At 30.7% G+C, this 22,509-nt stretch overlaps 1 protein-coding gene and 1 long non-coding RNA gene across 4 annotated transcripts; both read right to left on the bottom strand.

Moving 5' to 3' along the window:
* Positions 1-989: 989 nt before the first annotated feature.
* LOC133186553 (nucleobindin-2-like) lies at positions 990-22,489 on the bottom strand. 3 transcript variants are annotated; one of them, XM_061321794.1, is made up of 12 exons: positions 22,392-22,489; positions 22,049-22,168; positions 17,432-17,539; positions 16,710-16,872; positions 13,703-13,797; positions 13,137-13,322; positions 12,417-12,507; positions 10,737-10,795; positions 10,281-10,463; positions 4,631-4,756; positions 3,810-4,196; positions 990-3,346 (listed from the first exon to the last, which is right to left on the bottom strand). In XM_061321794.1, exons 2-12 carry the CDS (start codon positions 22,157-22,159, stop codon positions 3,098-3,100), a joined length of 1,758 nt encoding a protein of 585 aa, XP_061177778.1. In that variant the 5' UTR covers positions 22,160-22,168; positions 22,392-22,489; the 3' UTR covers positions 990-3,097. The 3 variants fall into 3 exon arrangements, with proteins under 3 accessions (XP_061177778.1, XP_061177771.1, XP_061177784.1); XM_061321787.1 differs by lacking the exon at positions 12,417-12,507 and adding an exon at positions 12,565-12,655 and having other exon boundaries at positions 22,392-22,486; XM_061321800.1 differs by lacking the exon at positions 12,417-12,507 and adding an exon at positions 12,565-12,655 and having other exon boundaries at positions 16,746-16,872; positions 22,392-22,484.
* Positions 19,074-20,537, bottom strand: LOC133195112 (uncharacterized). The gene is made up of 3 exons (XR_009722201.1): positions 20,006-20,537; positions 19,491-19,579; positions 19,074-19,158 (listed from the first exon to the last, which is right to left on the bottom strand). It is a non-coding gene; the product is annotated as an uncharacterized LOC133195112 (long non-coding RNA).
* Positions 22,490-22,509: the final 20 nt, after the last annotated feature.

Raw genomic sequence — 22,509 nt, 5'->3', positions numbered from 1 at the left:
GTTGGTGTGTTGTATATATTTACACTTCAAAATAATTTGCTTTCTCGATCACCGATATCTCAATCACCATGGATACGTCGAAGTGAGATGGAAGTCCCAACCACTTATTAAAATGTATTTTAAGGTCTGACGACACGTTGCTTGAATATCTGTTTTGTATCTCTTCGTAAAATACAACAAATTAATCATAATTATCATTGACATGTGATTTTAAACTGTTTTCAAAATGTTTAAGTAGACAAGGACACCAAAAAATTGTGATATTTACAATACTAGTGATTTCCAATAGGGATCTATAGTAAATAGCATCCTCTGGGATCTTGCAAAAATGCCTGGTAAGGTACCTCAATTTTTTGTGAGGAAACTTGTTAAAGTAGCAATATTTCAAAGACAAATTCTTGGAAAAAAATATATATTATTAAGGAACGTGTCGTAAGCTTAATATTTTGAATCTTCGGATATCTTAAATTTTTTTCTCGGACCCCTTTTAATTCAAGATAACAAGGTTTAACTGTATATCCGAAAGATGTCCAATTTCTAAATACAGAGTAAACACCTTGTAGCGAACGGAAGTGCCTATGCGAACAATTATGATTCGCTATAAACTTATTTTATTATATCCGTTAGGTTTATAGCATGTTTTAAAATTACAGAGAATGAAAATCACTTTGCAATAAGCAGAAATTCATTAGATGTTCGCTGTAACCGTGTTATACTGTACATATGCCTATCAGAGCAAGCATATACTGAAGCTAAATTTTAATGTCTGTAGAATCTCCAGATTGAAAGGTGAAAAATATTAAATCATAAACATCCTAAGTGAATTTTGCAGCCAGTTCACCTAAAACTGCTTCTAATGATTTAAAAACACCGTGTTCTTGAAGCAGCTTGACTCCAAGTGAAAGGTGCTCCGTAATAACATACTAGTACTTTTCAGTTCTGTACTTTAAATATACTCGGTTTGTCTTTTCCAGATTAAAACAACAAACTACCGATTTAACAATTTAATACTTCCATTCACCAAAGCTGCATGATTCAATCACCCTGTGATTTAAATGTACAGTTGAAAAGTTTTACGTGCTACATACATGTATGTAGAGTTATGAAAGTGACTTGATGTTGGGTAGAAATTTAAAAAAAAAACATTGCACAGTGTCATACAGCAGTGTTATACACAACTAATTTCCATAAATAATTAACAAAAATATGCCTGAATTAGTTAAATTGTGTGACTAAAACATATTTTTTAAAGACATGTATATGTAATTTAAGAATATCATTAGCACTTACATAAAAACCCCCTAGGAAAAAAGTGTACAATATATGCATTTTTCTCTTAACAAGTGTCCTAGAAAGGGAAAAAAAAGTTAAATCTGGGAATGGAATGTCAGAAGAACAAACTTACACAATGATCACATTGATACAAGGTGGCAGTAAAAAGGCCTAATTATTCAAATTTGACAATGATTGCTGTGTGCTACTAAGCATATGAAGTTGATGTATGAATATACAACTTGAAACTTTGATCAAATTATGTGTGCAACTCAAATCTAAAAAAAAAAAAAAAAGATTGGGGAAAAAGTATCTATGTATAGATGTATACGAAGTCATTTAAAATAGGGAAAAATACATTTATAACAAAACTCACTCATTACATCCACAAACAAAAACAAGATATGACACTGAATAAACATTTAACAAAACAAAATTAAAACAACATTCTACCAGCACAGAGACATGCACAAAGGCTTACTGACTGTGAAAAATTCTTGGTTAAAAAAAAAAAAAATAATGGCTCAATTTATACTTCAAAATAACCCAAGGCCCTTTTTACAAAAGAACTTATGACTAAGACCAAAAAACTTGAGATGATTTCAAAACTTTGGAAAAATCAAATAATATGTCAAAGATTGCTTGTCTAAAAATATCTTTCAAAATCTTTTTCACAAGTTTAATATCAATTTCAAACTAATGTCAAGAAGCAGATTATTTGAAAAAAAAACTGCATTTTGGCCTTAGCCAGAAGTCATTTTGTAAAACGGACCATTCTGTGCAGTTCAAAAAGAAACTTCTGAGTTTATACTTATTGCATTTCGTATAAAATACTATGCTTTGGAAATCATTGCAAATTTTATTTTAAAAAAAACCCAAATCTCATAAAATTTAAAATTCTCTAAGTATGTCACTGCAAGAAAGTCTAATGCCATTGATACTTCTAAAAATACATAAAAAAATAAGCCTTGTGTTGAATAACACGTAATTAATGATGATTAGGAAAAAATATTAAACAAGGTTCTCAAAACTAATCTAAATTTGTTGTGTTTCTTGTTCATAATATTGGAAGCAGAAAATTCTCCAATTTTCAATTTCCTGGCATCCTTATGTTACAGAAGTGAAAATTTTCTGGCACAATTGCAATATTTAGAACAAAATAAATATCATAAATTACTATTCTTCTTGATATCTTATATCAGATTAAATCTATAAACTGAAATTCTTATAAAAATAAACTGATAACTTCATGGAATGGAACCATTTTCTCCATACCTTAACAACTCATCTAAAAAAACTTTCAACTATTTTCTTACTAACATTAAGTTTTCAAAAAGCTTAATTATATGCACCTCATTTATGAAATAGATTTACACCTGACTAGAACTAATTCATAAGGTAGACCATAGGCTAAGCTGACTTCTTATGATGTTTGGCACCACAAAACAAGTAATGAAAATAAATCTCTGAAAATTCTTCTCGTCAAATGTGGTATTTTTCTTTTCAAGGTAAATTATTTAAAAAATTTTAAGAAAATTCTGGTTAGAACACATCACTATCTTTTAGCTACACCTAAGGACATTTTATTTAGATTTATCTTTTTTTTTTTTAAAAACTTCAAGAAAAAAATTCTTTGCCTATTTCTCTTAAATAGCACCATACTTTCTTGAAATTTTCCTGTACATCTGAAAATTTCTCACATTCCATTTTGATGAAATTTTATAGGTGGCTTTTCATGAATGTAATCATGTAAGTAACATATCACCAATCTTCTTTGAATCAGAGTTAAAGCTAGTCCATAATAAATGTAAAATAAAACCCCCATTTAAGCCACAGGTTTATGCTCCTGCTTATCCTGTTGCTGTTGTTGTTGACCCTGTTGCTGTTGTTGCTGTCCCTGTTGACCTTGTTGCTGTCCCTGTTGACCTTGAGCAGGGACCTGTCCAGTTTGCTGAACAGCTGGCTGTCCTTGATGTTGTGGATCCACATGACCTTGTTGACCTGGGACTGGTGGTTGTCCTTGACCTACCTGTGCTGCTGGATGGCCTTCACCTGCTTGTTGTCCTATGGGTGGCTATAAATTATATGAATAAAAATGTAAAACAAATCTGAATTGAATAACTTGTATGAAGTGCTATATGTCACTTTGATAAGACATGTAAAATAAAGAAACATATTCCTGGTCTTAGATATAAAATAAATAATGCTAATCTTCTAAATATTGATCATCTCTCCAAAGCTTTTAAGCATATATGACCATGCAAACTTTTTTATTTATCCATTTTTGTCATTATCTTTTGCCAATAATGCAAATGCAATAGAAGTATATGGATATTCCAAGCGAGGAAACTCAAATACTCATAAACTCATAAAATCATTTTCAAAGACAGTTCTTCATTCAATGTGATTTTCTACAGAGCTATAGTATTTGGTTAAAAATATAGATCTATAATACATATAAGTGTATTTTTTCACAATCACAATAAAAAGTAAATGCCTTTCACTAACAACACATGACTTTCTATTTATAGTTTTACCTGTTGTCCACCAGCCTGAGCTTGTTGTTGTGCATGTGCCTGTTGCTGAGCATGGAACTGAGCCTGCTGTTGTGCATGTGCTTGCTGTTGAGCATGTAATTGTGCTTGTTGTTGAGCATGTACTTGTTGCTGTTGCTGTGCATGAAACTGGGCTTGTTGCTGTGCATGGAGTTGTGCTTGTTGTTGAATGGCTGCTACTTGATCAGGATGTAGCTGCTCAAACTGTCCACCTTGTGGAGGCATTCCACCTTGAGGGTGGAATCCACCCTGTGGGGGCATTCCACCTTGTGGAGGCATTCCACCTTGGGGGTGGAATCCACCTTGTGGAGGCATTCCACCATGAGGCATCTGCATTTCCTGAACATTTCCTGGGTGAGGTGGCTGATTCTAGGAGGTTGCAAGGATAGCAGATTAATACATGGTAAATGACAAGGAAAGCGATTGATTTTACCTTCTTGTTTGGATTAAACTTGACAAAAAGATTATTTTGGAACCAGTCCTCAACCATGTTATAAACTTTTTTCTGTGAAAAGGGACAAACATTTTTATAAAACAATTTTTCAGTAAATTTCTATTTCCTTGATAAAGCTGATTTTGATCCTAATATTTGATAAAACCTCAATAGATGAGCAGGGCTTTCAAAATGATTAGAAACAGGTGATACTTTTACAAATATGGGAGGTACCTTGTGGAAGCAATTTTAAATAAATATGTTATCAAATTTTCCTCTCATGAATATTTTGAGTGTGATCATGATTTCAGCCGGGTAAAAGTACTGGGTACTGGCAGATTTTGAAAGGCCTAGATGAGGGTTGTCTTACCACAACTCCTGGCTGAGCGTGACTGTCAAACGCCCCCTGCTGTCTCCTCCTGTTCTCCTCCTCCATCAGCATCCTCTCATACTCCTTCAGCTCCTCCTCAGTGTACTGCTCCTCATTCTCAAGGGTCTGCAAAATTAGTTTAAAGTGTATATTTTAAAAACACTAATGCCTTACTGTGTGATGTGTCAATTAATATATTTGCATAAATTAAGATTAGAGAACCTTGAAAAAAAAATTCAAAAATACAAAGCTTTTTGGGTGAATAATCATTTATTTCACTTTCCAGGGCTCAAAATTTAGCCATGTCTGACTAACTCAGACTAATAAAAGTTGGGTTCGATATTTTGTGTCAAAGTAGCCCAACTGGTTGTGTAAAAATTAACCCCCCTTCCCCCCCCCCCCCCAAAAAAAAAATTTGCTCTAACACCATCAGTATTTAATATTTTGAGACATTTGAACACAGAATTTGAAATTTACAGCTGCATAATTTATAAGAAAGTAGTTTAACATGTAAACTGTAACCGGTAGATCTATATCTTTAGCAAAGTTTGTGATTTGTGCAGTAGTGATGATGATTTGTCCTTAGGATCAGGCCTAGAATTTTAACAGTTGATTCAATCATGTGTGCTTTTTTTTTTTTTTTTATCAATGTGTAAGATCAGGTTTTGCTTCATTTTTTGATCCAGACAAAAATAACATACATGTACATGTAATCATGGCAGCTTTTTTTTTTTTTTTGGAAAACTCTACTTGTTTTATTGTGTAACAGTTTACCAATGTGAGATATTTATTTACACTATTATAGTATGCATATCATTATTTTGCCAATCTTGCTGATTTTCTCATAAAGAATAAATTCTACCTAACGTTATCTTTCCTGCTAGGTCATTTTCTTAACAACAGTTGAATGGAATATGCTTTAATTTAACCAGACCTAAAACTAAAGTGAGTAGAAATACATCTCCCTTTCTGATATTTTCTTGAATTCAATTTTCAGGTAGTAGTGCAACTGGTAGAGTTTGTTTTAAAGTTACCGGTAAAGTTGAGACCTGCTTTCAACAAATTTTTTTTTTTTTTTTTATTACCCCATCACATGAATATGATGATCAATAAGTTACAGCCAAGTTTGGGGAGCCTTGGATTCTGTAAACTAATCTGACAAAGTTCCTATACTAAACATCTTGTGACAGGTGAATTTTTTATATACAAAAAAAAAAGGGAAAGAAAAGCCAACATTCACACCTCAGCCATACAAGACATATACATGCAAGCTTAATTATCTAAATTTTACCAAAAAAAACAAAAAATCATTGTTTCAATAATAAGTAGTTTGAGCAACAGGGGGTTCATCTCAAACAAAACAATTATGCAGTACATGTTCTAATGGCAGACAGTTCCATTTTCTATCAAATTTCTCAATATCACAGTTTTCCTGTAAATATATTTCTCACATTTATAATAATACAAAATTTCGTTTTTAGCTCCTTCAAATGAAGGAATTTGTTTTAAACATCTTTTTCGGTATATGTGCTTCTTTACAATACATGTTATTAGATATGTAATGTTATAATACTTATCATCTTTTCCAATAATAATGTCCAATTTATTCATTGCAATATCAATTCCAGATAGTTCTTTTATCCAATCTTGAATTTTTTCCCAGATCTCACTTACACATTCACACTCCCAAAATAAATGTCCCAGTGATTCTGGATGTACATTACAAAAAGTACATAATTCTGATTCTACAATCCCAATCTTGTTTAAAAATGTGTTTGTTGCAAGAATTCTGTGCATAATGCGGTATTGAATCCATCTAATTTGCATGTCATTTGTAACTTTAAAAATAAGACTATTTTTAGTTTTCCACCAATTACTGTTCACATCTAGATTAAACTCTTTTTCCCATTTTATTTCACATTTAGGTTTATTCCACCTTTGATTCAAAAATACATTGTAGTAATCCTTTGAGCCCTTTTTACTTTTTCTAATTATTTGCAAAAATTGTGGGTAAAAAGGTAAGTTATCAACAGTATACTCTGTATTGTAATATAAGTCTAGTTTCTTTATACTATTTATAATCCCGTAATACAAGGTAAATGGTGGATAGAAATTGTACTGATTACAGAACTCTTCATAACACATTAATTCACCTGTGTAATTGTAAAAATCTAGTATGTAACAAACACCTTTTTCAAACCATTGTTTATAAAATACACTTTTGTTATTAATACATATTGATTCATTAAACCATACAGGACTCAAAATACAGTGAGTCTCGATACACTTTCTTAATTCTAAAAAAGCTGAAAAAACATCAATCCAAAAAATATTTGTACTGGTTTTAATAAGCTTTTGCAAAAAAGAAGGTCCAAAAACTGTTATCTGTGATGCATTAGGCAAAGTTTCAATTATCAAGTGTTTCCAGGCAGATTTACATGTATCATCATAAAAGCGGCGAACCCATGTAATTTTCAAACTTTTAGCAAAAGTATCAAGACAAATCATTTGGAAACCTCCATTTTCATAGCTTTGAATAATATCACTCTTTGCAACTCTTGGAGTTTTAAAGTTCCATATATACTGATAAAAAATATTTTCGATTTCTTTCAATTTTTCTTTTGGGGGAGTTGGTAAACTAATTAACAAGTGTGTAATTTTTGGAAGAATCAATGATTTAACCACAGTAATCCTTCCTGCAGTTGATAACATTCTGTGTGACCATGAACATATGAGTGCTTTTATTTCTTTAAGTTTCGGTGTGAAGTTTAATTCCAACATAGAGTTACTTTCTAGATTTACACAATATGTTATTCCTAAAACAGTAAAGGGTTTTTGAGACCAGTTTAAGTTTTTGAATTCATCTGATAACCTCAAATTGTTTCTTAGTGATCCTATTTTAATACACTGTGTTTTTTCATAGTTAGGTTTTAGTCCAGAAAACTTTGAGAATTGATCAACAAGAGAGAGAGCTGATTTTAAAGAGTTTTTGGAACCATTTCTAGTAGCAATACTGTGTCATCTGCATATTGAAGCAATTTAAATTCCTTACTCACTGTAGTAATGCCCCTGATTAACGAATTATTCCTTATCATTATACCCATTATCTCAGCACAAAGGAGAAATAAATATGGAGAAATTGGATCACCTTGTCTGCATCCTCTACCTAAATTGAAGAATTCAGAAAAAATGCCATTCTGTATTACACACAACCTGGCATCTTGAAAAAGAAGTTTAATACACTTTATAAAGAAATCACCAAAATTGAAAAAAATCTAAGACTTTAAAAATAAATTTCCATGAGACCGAATCAAAAGCCTTTTCAAAGTCAATGAGAAGGACTAATCCAGGTATATTGTTTTCATTACAATAATGTATAATATCATAGAGGAGTCTGGAATTTTCACCAATGTACCATCCTGCAAGAAAGCCTTTTTGATTCTCATGAATTATTTCTGATAAAATTGGTTTAATACGATTTGCTAATACACCAGATAATAATTTATAAGTGATATTCAAAAGTGAAATTGGTCTCCAATTTTTTAAATACTCTCTAGGTTTATTCCCTTTAGGCAGAATTGAAATAATTCCTTGTCTTTGAGTAGCTGATAGTCGACCGGACTTTAAACTATGTTTGAAAGACTTTAGAAGCAGTGTACCAATGTCGGCCCAGAAGAATTTAAAAAACTCAGCAGTAAAACCATCTGTACCTGGTGATTTATCATTTTTAAAGTTTTTTAATGTATCAAGTATTTCCTGTTTAGTTATGTCCAATTCTAATTTCTTTTGAGCTTCTGAGGATACCTTTCTAATATCATAGTCATGTATTACATCATTTAGGTTTACATCTTCTAATGATTGCTCTTTATTACTCTAAAGTGATTTGTAAAAATTTGCAACCTCTTCCAAAATCTCATTTTGTTTATTAATAATTTTGCCTTGGCTATTAATTAATCTATTTATATTTTTATTGACATAATTCCTTTTTTCGAGACCCAGGAAATATTTAGTGGGTTTCTCACCATCCTCAATCCACTTACACCTACTCCTTAATAGTAATCCATTTAGTTCATATTTTCTTATTTCTTCTAGTTCAATCTGTAGGTCATTAAGCATATTTGAATATATTTCTAAGTGATATGCATTGTACAACTCCAATACAACTTTTATTTGAGTTTGTAGTTCTTGTTTTCTATTATTTCTTTCCTTAACTTTTTTAGCTGAATAATACAGGGTCATGCTTCTTATTTTCATTAGCAATATATCAAGGAACAAATCATCAGGAATTGTTAAACTTGAATCAGTACTGGTATTAGAATCTGGGCCTTTATATTCTGACAGTGTCTCCTTGATTACTTGTTTTACATTTGAAACATAATCCTTATTTCTCAAAAGAGAATTGTTAAAACGCCAAAATCCCTTACCTCGATGGAAATCATTAATTATGAGCTCAATTTCTATTATAGAATGATCTGTTTTGTACCCAGGCAAAATTTTAACTTCTTCTACTATTGACATTAACTCCTCAGAGATGAGAAAAAAATCAAGTCGCGCCTGCTTCAATGGGTTCCTTCGATTCCATGTGTACATTTTAGAATCGGGATTATTTATCCTCCAAGGATCTATTAAATTAAATTTATTCTTAAGTTTTTCAATTTCTTCTCTATTTTTTAAATTGTTTTCTCTGATGTAATTATAAAAATCTAGTTGAAAATCCTGAACAACATTCCAATCACCACACATAATTACAAAATCTGATTCAATATCTTCAATCAAATTTCCTATTTCAGAGTAGAAATGAGAATCATCTTTATTTGGGCCATATAAGTTAACAAGAGTAACTGTGTATCTATTTTCAACTAAGATATTAGATATAATGTAATTTCCATTGTTGTCATATTTCACTGTCAAAATTTTTAGTTCTATATTATTGTTCAAAAGTGTTAGGGTACCCCTAGCATCAGTTCTACCTGAGCTCATTAATATATCATGACCCCATTGGGCATAAATTGATTTTTTTTCAGACTCGGTACAGTGAGTGCCTTGTAAACAAAATATGGAGGACTTTAAGTCCCTTAAATAGTTAAAAACATCTTTTCTTTTTTTACTATCATGAAGTCCCCTGCAATTGACTGATGTAATCTTAAATCTAGTCATAGTAAAATATTTGCAAATTAAGCCAGCATATACAAAAAAAAACTTTTACATACCCATCATTCATACTAAAAACAAAAAAACCTTCCAGCATGTTATCAAATACCAGTTTCACAATAGATTTGATATTATCAAAAAAGTGAGGGTTATTATGAGAACAATAAGGTTATTCAATTCATATAGGTATATAAATGTACCTGTACTAGTATAATAGTTCCTGTCTTCTCTCGCTCTAAGCAGTATAGTTCTTAGTTAAAAAATATCATTCATACCCAGGGACAATTGGAGAGATAAATACATAACCTTACATTCTTTAAGTTTTGGATTAAACAGAATTCTCCCCCACTTTTTTCCTACCGAGAAAATCACGCCATTCCTTGGCGCCACCAAACCGGAAGTCCCTGCTTTCAACAAATTGGATGGTATATGTACATGAAACCATTATACATATATTATTATGTATTTTAAACCAAAAATTTCAAGAACCGTTACTTACATCCCATCCCTCATCCTTGTTAAAGTCCTCAGACTTTGTGTACTGCATGAACTCATCCAGGCTGACCAGTTTGTCCCCATCTTTATCCAGTTCTTTCATGACATGCTCCCTCATACGTGCCATTTCTTCATACCTCTCCTCCATATCATCTTCTGGGTTATTGGGGTCATAGACCTGGTCCAGCTAAACAAAGACAAACACCATTATCTTATTAATATGTACATAGTGCAGATCTAAACTGACTGATCATACAGCCAGCTTCATCTATTTTTCACTTTTTCTTGCAACGTAAAAAGTTTGAAGTAAAATTACAAAATGCAATTACATAACTAGTATTCATTTTTCACTTTCTGATACACAGAAATAATTTGTCTCAAAATCAAATTAAAAAAAAAGGAAAAGGTGTAACTTTCCAGTATTTCATAATATGTATTTTAATGTATGTCTGAATCATACCTCTTTCTGAAATAATGCTTCAATTTCTTCCTCATCAAGCAACCTGTTTCCATCCAAATCTGTTGAAGAAAAAAGGAGAATAATAGTTTAAACAGATTTTTCCAGGTTATACATACTAAACAAGTACTAAAAAAGAAAAATTACCTTACAAGGAACACAGATACAACTTATACTAGAAGTTGTGTCTAAGGACTGAAAGACTTAATACTTTGTTTCATCTTTATAATCAACTAATAATAATGATTCTGTATTCATACATAGAAATTTTATGTGAAACAAAGTCTTCTATATTTTCTGTTATTTCCTCCAAAGGCAAGTCATAAACTGTTAAAGCTGAATTATAAAGCTGGGACAGAAATACTGTTTACTTAAATTGTAATAATAATAATGATGTATGATGGTATAAAAGACGAAGTTGGGCTGTTTATGTCAGAGGAAAAACAAAGGACAATTGGAAATATCAAACACAGGGCTTTGTGTATTGTGAAAAAAGGTGTATGGAGTACATAAAAATAAAATATATTATAATGTTGAGCATTATGATATAATCCTGTTTTCTTTCAATTGATATTTCATTAATACTGCACCTATCAATCTAAAGTAGCAACACACAATAATCACAATGCTAATACTGTACATTTGATCTATTGCTAAGCCAGTGCTTTCTAGACATCAGCAAAATTATATGTAGGGTAGAGATAGCTCAAAATAAGCCACAAAAATACATGTATACTATATTTTAAAAATTTTCCAGAAGATACCATATTCATCTCAAGAATTTTTTTTACAGTGCTCAAGAAAATGATATACACTGGAAGCATACAGCAGTTGTTCATATTTATTATTGTATCATTAGGAAGACTTCTATGAATCTCAAATAATTCAAACTATGCATTGTAAAAGACAACATGAAATACATGGACATGTGATGAATTAACTGATGCATTAAGCATTGTGCAAAAGTGAGTTATTCAAACTTAAATATTGACAGAAATGAAAACCAAAAGTACCTTTAGGAGAACAAGGCTTACAAACTCATTCCAAACATCATCATATCATAACACTATGAAAATATACATGTAAGCAGACAAAATTCTATCAGAACTCACAGTTTAAAAAGTATTGGCATTAGCCTTCACAATCAAATACTTGCACATGCTTTGTTAGTAAAATTACAGTTAGATTTGACCATGCATATTCTCTGTCAGTAAAGTGAAAAATTACATTCCAATTAACCAAAGACCCCTACAGGAAATACATGTCTATGTTTATGTCGATTATATTAGAATTTAGATAGGAGAGTTTCATAGGCTGCTTTTCAATATGGCTTTTTTGTGGTGTTGTCATGCTGTTTTTTTGGTTTTTTTAAAAAATATATTAGTATCTTTTCACTATCAATTTTTCAAAAGAATTTTCAAAGTGTCTTAGATTTTAAAAAGATTACATTTTCAAAAAACATAGCAGTGATTGGATTAAATTTTCATTGTATTTACCTTTAACTTGAAATTATATTGTGATGTGCATGAATGTGATGTGCACAAATGCCCATTTACCCTCTATAGTATGAGTGAACTTAATTTTGTAAAAGAAAGTAAACTTTCTATTTTTTGCAGCTAAAAAAGCCATAGTATAGAGACCCACAACAATAACAGGGAAATCTAGCACATGTAAAAAGGTTACCATGTTTATAGAAAAAAGTTTTGGGGTCAAAGTTCTCGGGGTCAAAATGATCCTCTTTCTCCCACACTTCTTCGAGCTGCGCCTTGCTGCCCTGTTTAAACAAGAGATAAAAAAAGCTTTAGGAGAAAAAACAAGCAGCATTATTTACCGTGCTTCATGAAGAAGGTTCTGGGGTCAAAGGAGTCCTTATCAAGGTGGTCATCTTTCTCCCAGACCTCTTCTAATTGATCTTTACTTCCCTACAACAAAAAGCTCAGATTATCATAATACTGTTCTACATGGATTGTACATGAATAGCTCACTCTTTCCGTTGGAATTACACTGTTCCTGCATTAAAGAGAATCAAAAGATGGTTATAAATGTGTTACTATGAACCATACCATAATATTTTGTGATCAGTAGGGAAAACATACATAAGCCCCCCCCCCCCCCCCCCCCCCCCCTTTCCATTCATAGCCTGTTGTGACATTATGTTACTTGACCATAAATTTAAGAGCTATGCTTGTCCTCTATAAATAGAAGGTAAGTTTTGGCCAGAAATTGGCTAAAATTGTCGCTGTTTGCAAAATGGTCAAAAATTACCTATCTCTATATTATGAAACTGTAAAAAAAAAAAGAGAGAGAGAGAAAATTTCATCTTTGACATCTATGTGCTTATTTTCAAAAAAGTCTGATTATCTTATTGGGACAGAACTAAATTTAACCCCTAAATATTCTTACAGGGTGGTGTAATTTAGGATGATCCCTGTGTTTTTTCTTCATCTCTTCATATTTTTGTTCTTCTTTCTTTCTCTCCTCTTCAGGTAATTCCTTTAAATGTTCTCGTCTTTCATGTTCTTTCTCCATTTCATAATTTTTGAATTCTTCTCTTCTCTGCTTGTCCAATTCATCTAGGTCTTTTGTTGCCTGCAAATATATTTAGCAAATACATGTAAATTACACTTTATTGTTGCCAACAAGCACTTTCACTAATTTCATACATTAAATGCAATGTGTAATTTATTCATTTTTACATGTACTGAATGATTTTTAATTTTTTTTTTCCATTTTCCTAATTTAAAATGAACTTTAGCAAAATGATAAAAATGTCTTAAACTCTTTCAAACTTGAATAATCTTGTTAGGATATTATCAAAATTGATATTCAAGATCATTTTAATGAGGGCTGGGGGTTCCCAAAGGAAATAAAAGGAAAGAGGGGAAATAGGGGGATATTTCCAGTAGAACGAAAGATTGATTAGTTTTTCATTCAAAAGCCAGATCATGAATAAATTGGACATACAATACCTTCTGAATTAGTCTTTCTAAATCTTTCATTTCAAATGAATGGGGGTTCTGGACATCTACATGGTGCAAGACTGATTCATCAATCTTCTGTATTCCTGGGGGGAAAACATAGTAGACTTGTTAGCATAAACTGTCATTATATTGTTTATTTGTGATTTATGTTCAAAGCTGAATTTTATTTCTTTGAATAATCACTATCTAAAAGTGCATAAAATATTATCAATGCAAAATTATTCCATTTCACGTTACAGTACATTCAAATTATTTTCTAAGCAGTTTCAAGTTAATTCTTCAGAGAGTATGCACAGAATTTTCAAGGATGAATGCTGAATGTTAAATTAAGCATAAGTTAAGAGATCATGATTATCATTAACATTACAGGTGATATAAGTGCAAAGTTGAAAGCGAAATTGACAAGTGTATGCTAATTAGTGTTTGTCAATGCAATGAAAACAAATTCAACCCTTAATATTGATGTGTGTGCAATAAAATAAACTGAAAACCAAAAATTTAACTATGTACCAGTGACGTGATACCACGTTCTTTAATAGAAATAATTTTAAAACTTTAAACCAATATTGAAGTCTTGCGTTTCATAAATTAAAATAAAAAAAAAACCATTGCAGTGATGGCATTGAAGATGTTTGACATTTCTTTCCTTGGGGGAGAATTAATTATGTTAACTATGAATGTCAAACATGTTGAACTATAAATGAACTTTGGTATTCTCCTTACAATTCATCATAAACTGTGACACAACCTTGTGGTCAAGATTATTTGTATGTTACAACTTTAGTTGCAAAGATCGAATCATAGTTTTAAAAAAAAGATCTGACTGTAGCAGACTGGATAAAAATCATACAGACATGTATCTGGCCAAAACCAATTTTGAAAGAATGTTTCATACCTTTGTTTCAAGTATCATTAATTCTAGGAAATGTACAATGAACATATTTGAAAAGTAAAGCCAATATGTATAACCCTGAATTAAAATCTGGATGAAATTTGAAGTTATAGCAACTCAACAAACTCTTTTACATAACAATTTTGTTATTTCTCTTCTATTTTTAAATCATTTTACCGTAAGTTTTGGGGTATATGTCGATGGGGTGTATAGGTCGAAAGGCTCATTTTCAGCCATAATTTTTAAAAAATCCTTAGATAGGACGAATTCGGAAGATACGACGAGGCTTTGTTTATCGATTTCTAGAGATTCTTACGTAGATACTACGTATCAGAACATGTAAACCTCTTTAACTTAACCCGTGATATTAACGTATTGAGAAAATAAACTAGTACTTTTATGAGTACAGTATTTTAATAGTGTTTTATACAAACGTAGTTAAAACTCCCTTGAATTGTGATATAATGTATTTTCTCCAACTTGCCTGTTCAATGCCGTCGTAGTTTGACTCTGTCGTTAAACACATAAATACGGTAGTATAAAACAGCTATAATTAGGGAAATACCCGAAATCAAACAATAATCATTTTAGAACATCGTGGACACATTTTATTCCGACATTAATTACCGCGGTAAAAAATTAACTTCGATGACCGCCATTTTTATATTTTCTTGTCCAGGGATTTGCTAAAACACGCAAATGACTATTACATGTAACATTGCGCAAATGAAATTAATCATATGCTATAATTTTGCATGAGATATTGTTGTAAAAAATAAATTTAATTGAGAGTACATTCGCAATTTAACAGTCATCAAGAATTTCACAGTTTTGTTTGTTCAATGATGTATAGCACTAATACCCCTGTAACGGCACGTGGATCTGTTAATTATGCCCTGCAGGTGTTTTAACCAACACAGGTGTTAACACCTTTGTGTACACAGTGTATATCCCTTTATCTGTCAGACAATTAAAATTCTATTAGAAGCCAATCTTTGTATAATTCAGTGTACCCCTTGGGTACGAGGAAGCTTTCAATTCTATCATTTAAAAAAATATTTATTTTGTAAAACAAAAACAAAAAAAAACTGTGAATAAAAAATAACGTATCGTAAATAAATGAATTTATAACTTCCAAAAACGTATAATAGTATATTCAAGATAAGTTCGTTTTATTATAATTAATTAAGATATAAAACAAAATAGTTATTACTAGCGGTATATTTGGTAAATAAATTTAGGAATTTACTGGCAACAATTTACTTCACGCATTTTACATTTAAATAAATATCACAAGACAATGAACAAATATTTAGGCATACTATTTCAATTAATCGTTACAAATAAATCGTAAAAAAAAAGATCATAAACTCTTCCGTATTTTAAATTTTGATACGGATGCGGTTTTCTTTTTAGTAAACGATTGCGACTTCCAACTTCACAAGATGGACACAGCATGTTGTAAATATACTTTGAGACATTAATAACTAGATGATATACCGGTAATAAGTTTTTTTTTTGTACATTGACGGATATTTAATGGAACTTATTTTGTAAGAAATCAATGGAATAAATATTTAATTGTTTATTGTTTATTATTTTTTTCTCGGTAAAATAATTTTAAAAAATACGAAAATGGCACAGATTTGCTTTAAAATTGACGTAAATTTTACTGATTTGGAGGCATTTTTCGTAAACTTGAGCCTTAGATAGGTCGATTCGTTAAATAGGACGACCCCAGCGGTTCTGAGAAAAAAGTATCGTCTTATCTTCCAAAACTTACGGTACAAGGATTTCAATTTCTTTTTCTTTATAGTCTTGAACTTGAGACTTCAATTTAATTACAGTGGAAATAAGCTCTCTGTTGACATTTCTTAAATAACAAACATATACCTACCATGTATACAACTATGAATCAGTATTGAATTAGCAGTTGCTGAAGGTGATTTTACAACTAGTCGTAGAGGCAACTAGCTAAGGTAAATATGTTCTGTGAGTGCATTAAAAAAGCAAGAAGGATACTGTGTCAGCTAGAGACAGTACTGTAGACAGCCGAACTCCAGGAAACAAATCTACAAGGGAATTAACACATAGAGAGCATACCTCCATACTGAGCTACCAATTTCAATACATCCGTACCCTGCATTTGTTTCATTTTCTCCTTGGCCAACATCCGCAGTCTATTAACTTCCTTTCGTTTAATTTCATCTAATTTTTCTCTCACATGGTGGGCTACTTTTTCTAAGTGCATGGCAATCTTTCCAGACTAAAAAATAACATAAATACTATTAGTACATGTACTTAGTTATCAAAAAATTGATATCTGCATGTCTAACATTTCCAAGAAATTTTAATATTTCAATATTCATGTAACTCTAGAATATTTAAATGCATTCACCAATACCAATATTTATGAACTGTTCGACATACCTTTGAGACAGATATAATATAAGTACACTGTATTTAACAGCTTTGATTTTCAAGGATGCAGAATGAACTTAAGATAATTAATTGCTTTAGATTCTTATGCAATAATAATTTAAAAGTTCATCCTCTCATAAACAACCATGAGCTAGAATGAATCTTTTCATAAAGCATCTACAATTTTATGTCACAATTACACAAATATACCTGAACAATACTTGCTCAGTACAATAGTAGTGTTTTTTAAAGTTGTCACTTAAAAACAGAATATTTCAAGTCTGACAGTTACAAAACTTCTCATGTTCACATACTTCATTAAAAAAGAAAGTTTCAGTTCATTTCCACATGAACTTTACAAAAAATGAAGACATATCTTTAATAATTACACCAGTAGTGTTTACCTTAATATCGGTGACATTAGCCTCCTCTAATTTTTTTCTAAATTCTGGATCCTCTTCCAGAGTCATGACAACCTCTTTCAGATATCTATCATAATGGAGGCCGGTATCCTGCACAAAAAAGATGACAAAATAATTTTTTATTTCACTGGTAGTCCTGCATTTAATTGATTTGGGAAAGGAAGAGAATTTAAAAAAAATGATTTGTGTGATTGAAAAAAAATTGATTGACTGTCTTATAATTTACATTTCAGTTTTGTAAATGAATGATGCAAGACTTAAGTGATTTATGATTCCATCTTCAATGAATTATTGTAATACTATGATTAATGAAAGTACCCATACCGAAATAAATTATAACTTAGTTATAACTTTTGTAACTAAAAAAAGGTACAAAAAAGTTATAACTAAGTTATCGGAGTTTGGAACTGCCTGTTTTAAGTGAGGTATAATTTAGTTATAACTTAGTTACAAAAAAGTTATAACTTTTGTATAAGTTTTCATTTTTTATTTCAACATAAATACAGCAAGTGCAAAAAGTTACAAAAAAGTTATAACTACAAAAAGTTATACTTATTAAAAGTTACACAAAAAGTTATAAAAAAGTTACAAAGTTATACTTTAGTTATACCCAAATAAACGGTGGACAAAGTTACAAAAAAGTTATACCCGGAAAAAGTTATAAAAAAGTTATACTTAATAAAAAGTTATGAAAAAGTTATAACTAAAAAAAGTTATACCCATGAAAAGTTATACCTTTAAAGATTATAAAAAAAGTTACAGAAAAGTTATAACTATGAAAAAGTTATGAAAAAGTTACAGAAAAGTTATACCTAAAAAAAAGTTATAACTACAAAAAGTTATACCTAATAAAAGTTACAATAAAATTATACACTTCATGTTAACCTCTAGTGGAATTACTCAATTATAGGCTTTAAAAAAGCTACTCATTAAAATTTTTACAAAAAGATTATTAAAATTTTTACAAAAAAAGATTATTTAAAAAAAATTAAAAGCACTTACAATTTTATTTTATAAACATGATTAAGAGAGCTTGGTTCATTGTCAAATACAATTGAATGAATGCACATTCATGTTTTCAAGTCTACCTTATTTTTCATCAAGCCATCATAACAGATTGAAATTTCTCACAATGGTTGTTTTCTTAAAATACATTTTTTTAGCATATAGTCATAAGAGTTTTTGTAAATTTACCTAGTAAACTGCATTCTACTCTTGTGAACTTTTATAAATAGGCATCACTGCCTAGATTTTAACTCTCTAGTTTTTCATGTTAGCGCCATGATCTAGCTGTACTTAAAAAAAAAAGAAGGTTCTAAGCAGTGATTTCGGTCACAGTTCTTAGCTGCATACCACCCAAGTCCTTGCACAGGTATCCTTGTGGATGTACAGTTGTGATTTTTATCTGGATTATTTAAAGACGGGCTGCACCAGTAGTCGGCCGAGCTGGTCGAGGGACTTGGCCGTCCGGCCAGTGGTCTGCGCCCCTTGACAGGTTGTACTGGTAGTAGGCTGAAGTGGTCATGGGACTTGGCCGGCCAGCAGTATGTCCCCCTCGACAGGCTGCACTGGTATTTGGCCGAGCTGGTCGAGGGACTTGGCTGGCCAGCAGACGGTCTGCGCCCCTCAATGGCCTGCACTGGTAGTCGTCTGAGTCTTCATTTGAAATATGCTTGCAATTTCAACCTTCTCTTCATTTTTCTTCAATTCTGCAAAAATTAAAAAGGTTCAAACTTTAAATATTTTAATTTTTTCTTTTAAAAAAAAGTTGAAGTGTTTCCTGCACTCAAAGCATATCAGATTGGAACCACTCTTTAATATCAATTCATTCAAATTCAAGGCATATGCATCTATAACTTGGAAAACAAGAATTAGAGTTCTATTGTGTAATTGAGAAAATTCAACCTCAAGACTCATCACATAAACATGCATTAAAAAAAATTTTAAACATAAAGAACAATATAGAACCTGACAGCTTTATAGGAATTAGCTTTAGATTTATCGAATTTGAAATAAAAATAAGATTTGATTATTTACTTACCTAAAACAGGTGATATTTTTGAAGGATTTCACTCCAGCTTGGCACAGACATGAGATGCTCATGGAAAGAAATAATGCACCAGTATACTGCTGAAATTAAATAAAAATTATAAATTTTATTTTACTCATTTCAGTACACTATATCATGTTATGATCATGTGGTGTTTAAAGGCTACAATATGTACAATATTAAAACAGTTCAGAGAATCTGTTAAACAATTACACAATATAGGTCATTTAATAATTAAACTGATCTATAGGAATATTTAAAGAATTAAATATGACAAAGAATAACATTTTTTGTTCACATACTAAATGCTGAAAAAATATTATGTTTCAATTTCTTCACTTCAGTCTTTGTCATTGACACACCAATCAAAACAAACAAGAAATCTGAGATTCACATGCCTAGAATTTTGTTCATTCTACATATTTCTTCTTTTTTGAAGGCCCATCTAGAGGTAATAAACATTTCCTACCAAAAACATCAAAATATTAACATAAATATTGCCTTACCGAATGATTTTGTCATCGTTTTTCTATCAACACTTTCAACACACCAACATTCAAATCGTCCATGAAAAAATCCGCGCTCTGTTGTTGACCAATCAGAGACTTAGAATAAGTCACGTGATTGAAAATAAATAAATAAATAATTCATAATTAATTTATTTTAAATCCAGATAAACATAATTGTGTATTTTGAAACTTATCTTAAATATTAAAAAGCCAGTTGGTGTTAAAATTTTGAAATAGAGTTCCAACAAAACGGACGTCGGGGCCGCCATATTTGTGTCGTTGCCGCCATTTTGAATTTAATATTTTATTTATTTGTGAAAATAACTAGTAAAACTGGGTTATTTAATCAGGCAGATAATAAAATCCACATGTCCTAGTCTTCTGCTAAAATCTTAATATAACTGGCAGTCTTTATTCCCAACATCGTAATATCTGTTAATAAATGAACATACACACACTGTATGTTGTTGTTTATCTTTCTAGCCACCCTTATTACGATTGATTTACTTTAGATTTCAAACAACCCTTGTAAAATTGTACCATTGCGTAATACACAAGCTGAAATTTAAGAAGTGTAGGCCAAAAAGGTCATCTAGTACAAACACCTGTGTCACGAGAAAACAATGGGGAAATTAACACTGTTTTGCACACGAAGAAAATCTGTGCAAAATATTAAATGACTTCATGAGATTATAACATTTGACCTCTGTTTATATCTCTTGAACATTTATATTTCTCCAGAATTAGGGAAATTATTCCACCTTAAGATGTACATGCATATAATTTACAAAACATGAAATCTATATAATACGTATTTTCTGAGAGAGAGAGAGAGAGAGAGAGAGATTATTCCCAACTTTAGATGAAACTAGTACTTACAAGACAAATATTAATTAAACAACAATATTTATTAATGAGAGAGAGAGAGAGAGATTTATTCCCAACTTCAGATGTAATTTACTACAAGTCTCAACTTCACATCTCTTCTGTGGATGTGGCTGTGGACTGCAATGGATGAGAAAAACATTGGTATTAAAGATGTCTAAGAAGCCTCCCTTTTTCTTTTTAAAAAAAAAAATCTCAACTCACAACAAAACAGAAAAATAAATGTCTGCGTAAGTAATAGCAGTATATAATGCAATTCATTATATGAATAATTTTTAGATAAAGAAAATTCTGCATATAAACAGTGGTACCTTTATGTAGCCCTTAATCATCCCCACCTTTTTATTCATATACTCTGTAGATATTACAGGTATGTAAAACTGTATTACTATACTAATATAATCATGCTTATTTATTATTTTATATGATTATATTTCAACAGTTATATAAAAAAAAAATTTAATTTAGGTGTATGGTAAAAAAAAAACAAAAAAACAAAAAAAAAAAACAAAAAAAAACACCAAAATATTCAGTTTAACTAAGTAGCCACTCTGCAAAATGACTAAGTCCAAATTAGGTACAAAAAAGTTACACAGAAAAATGACAAAGTCCTGAAAAGTTATGTTTTAGTTACATCTGAAAATGGCTAAGTCCAAAAAGGTACAAAAAAGTTATACAGTAAAATGACAAAGTCCAGAAAAGTTATCTTTTAGTTACACCAGAAAATGGCTAAGTTCAAAAAGGTACAAAAAAGTTATACAGTAAAATGACAAAGTCCAGAAAAGTTATATTTTAGTTACATCTAAAAATGGCTAAGTCCATTTTAGGTACAGAAAAGTTATAACTAAAATGTAACTTTTTCTTGAGGTACAAAAAAGTTACAGAAAAGTTATAACTTAGTTATAACTTATTTCGGTATGGGTATGCAAATGTACGTTTTCTTACTGGATCCCCCGAAAAAATTGTATATGATTTACAGAATTAATAATAAAGATATGAATAACAACTTATGATCAGCAAAACATTTTACAAATTAGCCTTGTACATGCAAACACATATTCATTCCAATTTTTATTACACTGATTTTTGTAACCGCAAACCTGTCTACATAAATTTTGACTGAATTATAACACAAACAAACAGATATTCACTTGCCTGATCAGCTTCGCTATCTTTTTCTTTAGGTTGGGGATTAGGGTTTACAGGGGGGCATACAATCCCTTGTAACACCATAGATATAACAAACACACACAAAATGTGCCTCATTTTGAATTCCTGTGTATAAATAATAAATTTATAATATAACCCATATAATACAATTAATTATTTACATCAGATGATAAATTTTCTTGAATAATCAACAGAACCAAGAAATCAGCTGTTAAGATTCATATTGACATATGTTGTCTCGAATTTACTCGATGGAATTTATTGTAATAGTACTTATGGAATTAGTTCTACTTAAATTAGAGAAATGCATAAGATTTAAGTTAATTACCTTCTAACAACTGAACCTATGGACGTCAATGTATGTGGTGAAAAATCCTAAAAACTGATGAAAATATCAAGGTAATGCTACGTGTTATTTACAACCGGATATGGATAAATTACGTCAA

Source organism: Saccostrea echinata, unplaced genomic scaffold, assembly GCF_033153115.1.
Source record: "Saccostrea echinata isolate AGI-Se365-2 ecotype Australia unplaced genomic scaffold, CSIRO_AGI_Sech_v1 ptg000001l, whole genome shotgun sequence".
Classification (NCBI taxonomy): Eukaryota; Metazoa; Mollusca; class Bivalvia; order Ostreida; family Ostreidae; genus Saccostrea; species Saccostrea echinata.
This window is presented reverse-complemented; position numbering and strand designations above follow the sequence as displayed.

Excerpts from the sequence above, each read along its gene's own strand:
- LOC133186553 (XM_061321794.1), bottom strand. The coding sequence starts at position 22,159 with ATGAGGCACATTTTGTGTGTGTTTGTTATATCTATGGTGTTACAAGGG. Across the intron at positions 17,540-22,048 it reads AAGATAGCGAAGCTGATCAG|GATACCGGCCTCCATTATGA; the intron begins GCAAGTGAATAT and ends TTTTTTGTGCAG. Across the intron at positions 3,347-3,809 it reads CTCAGGCTGGTGGACAACAG|CCACCCATAGGACAACAAGC; the intron begins GTAAAACTATAA and ends TATAATTTATAG.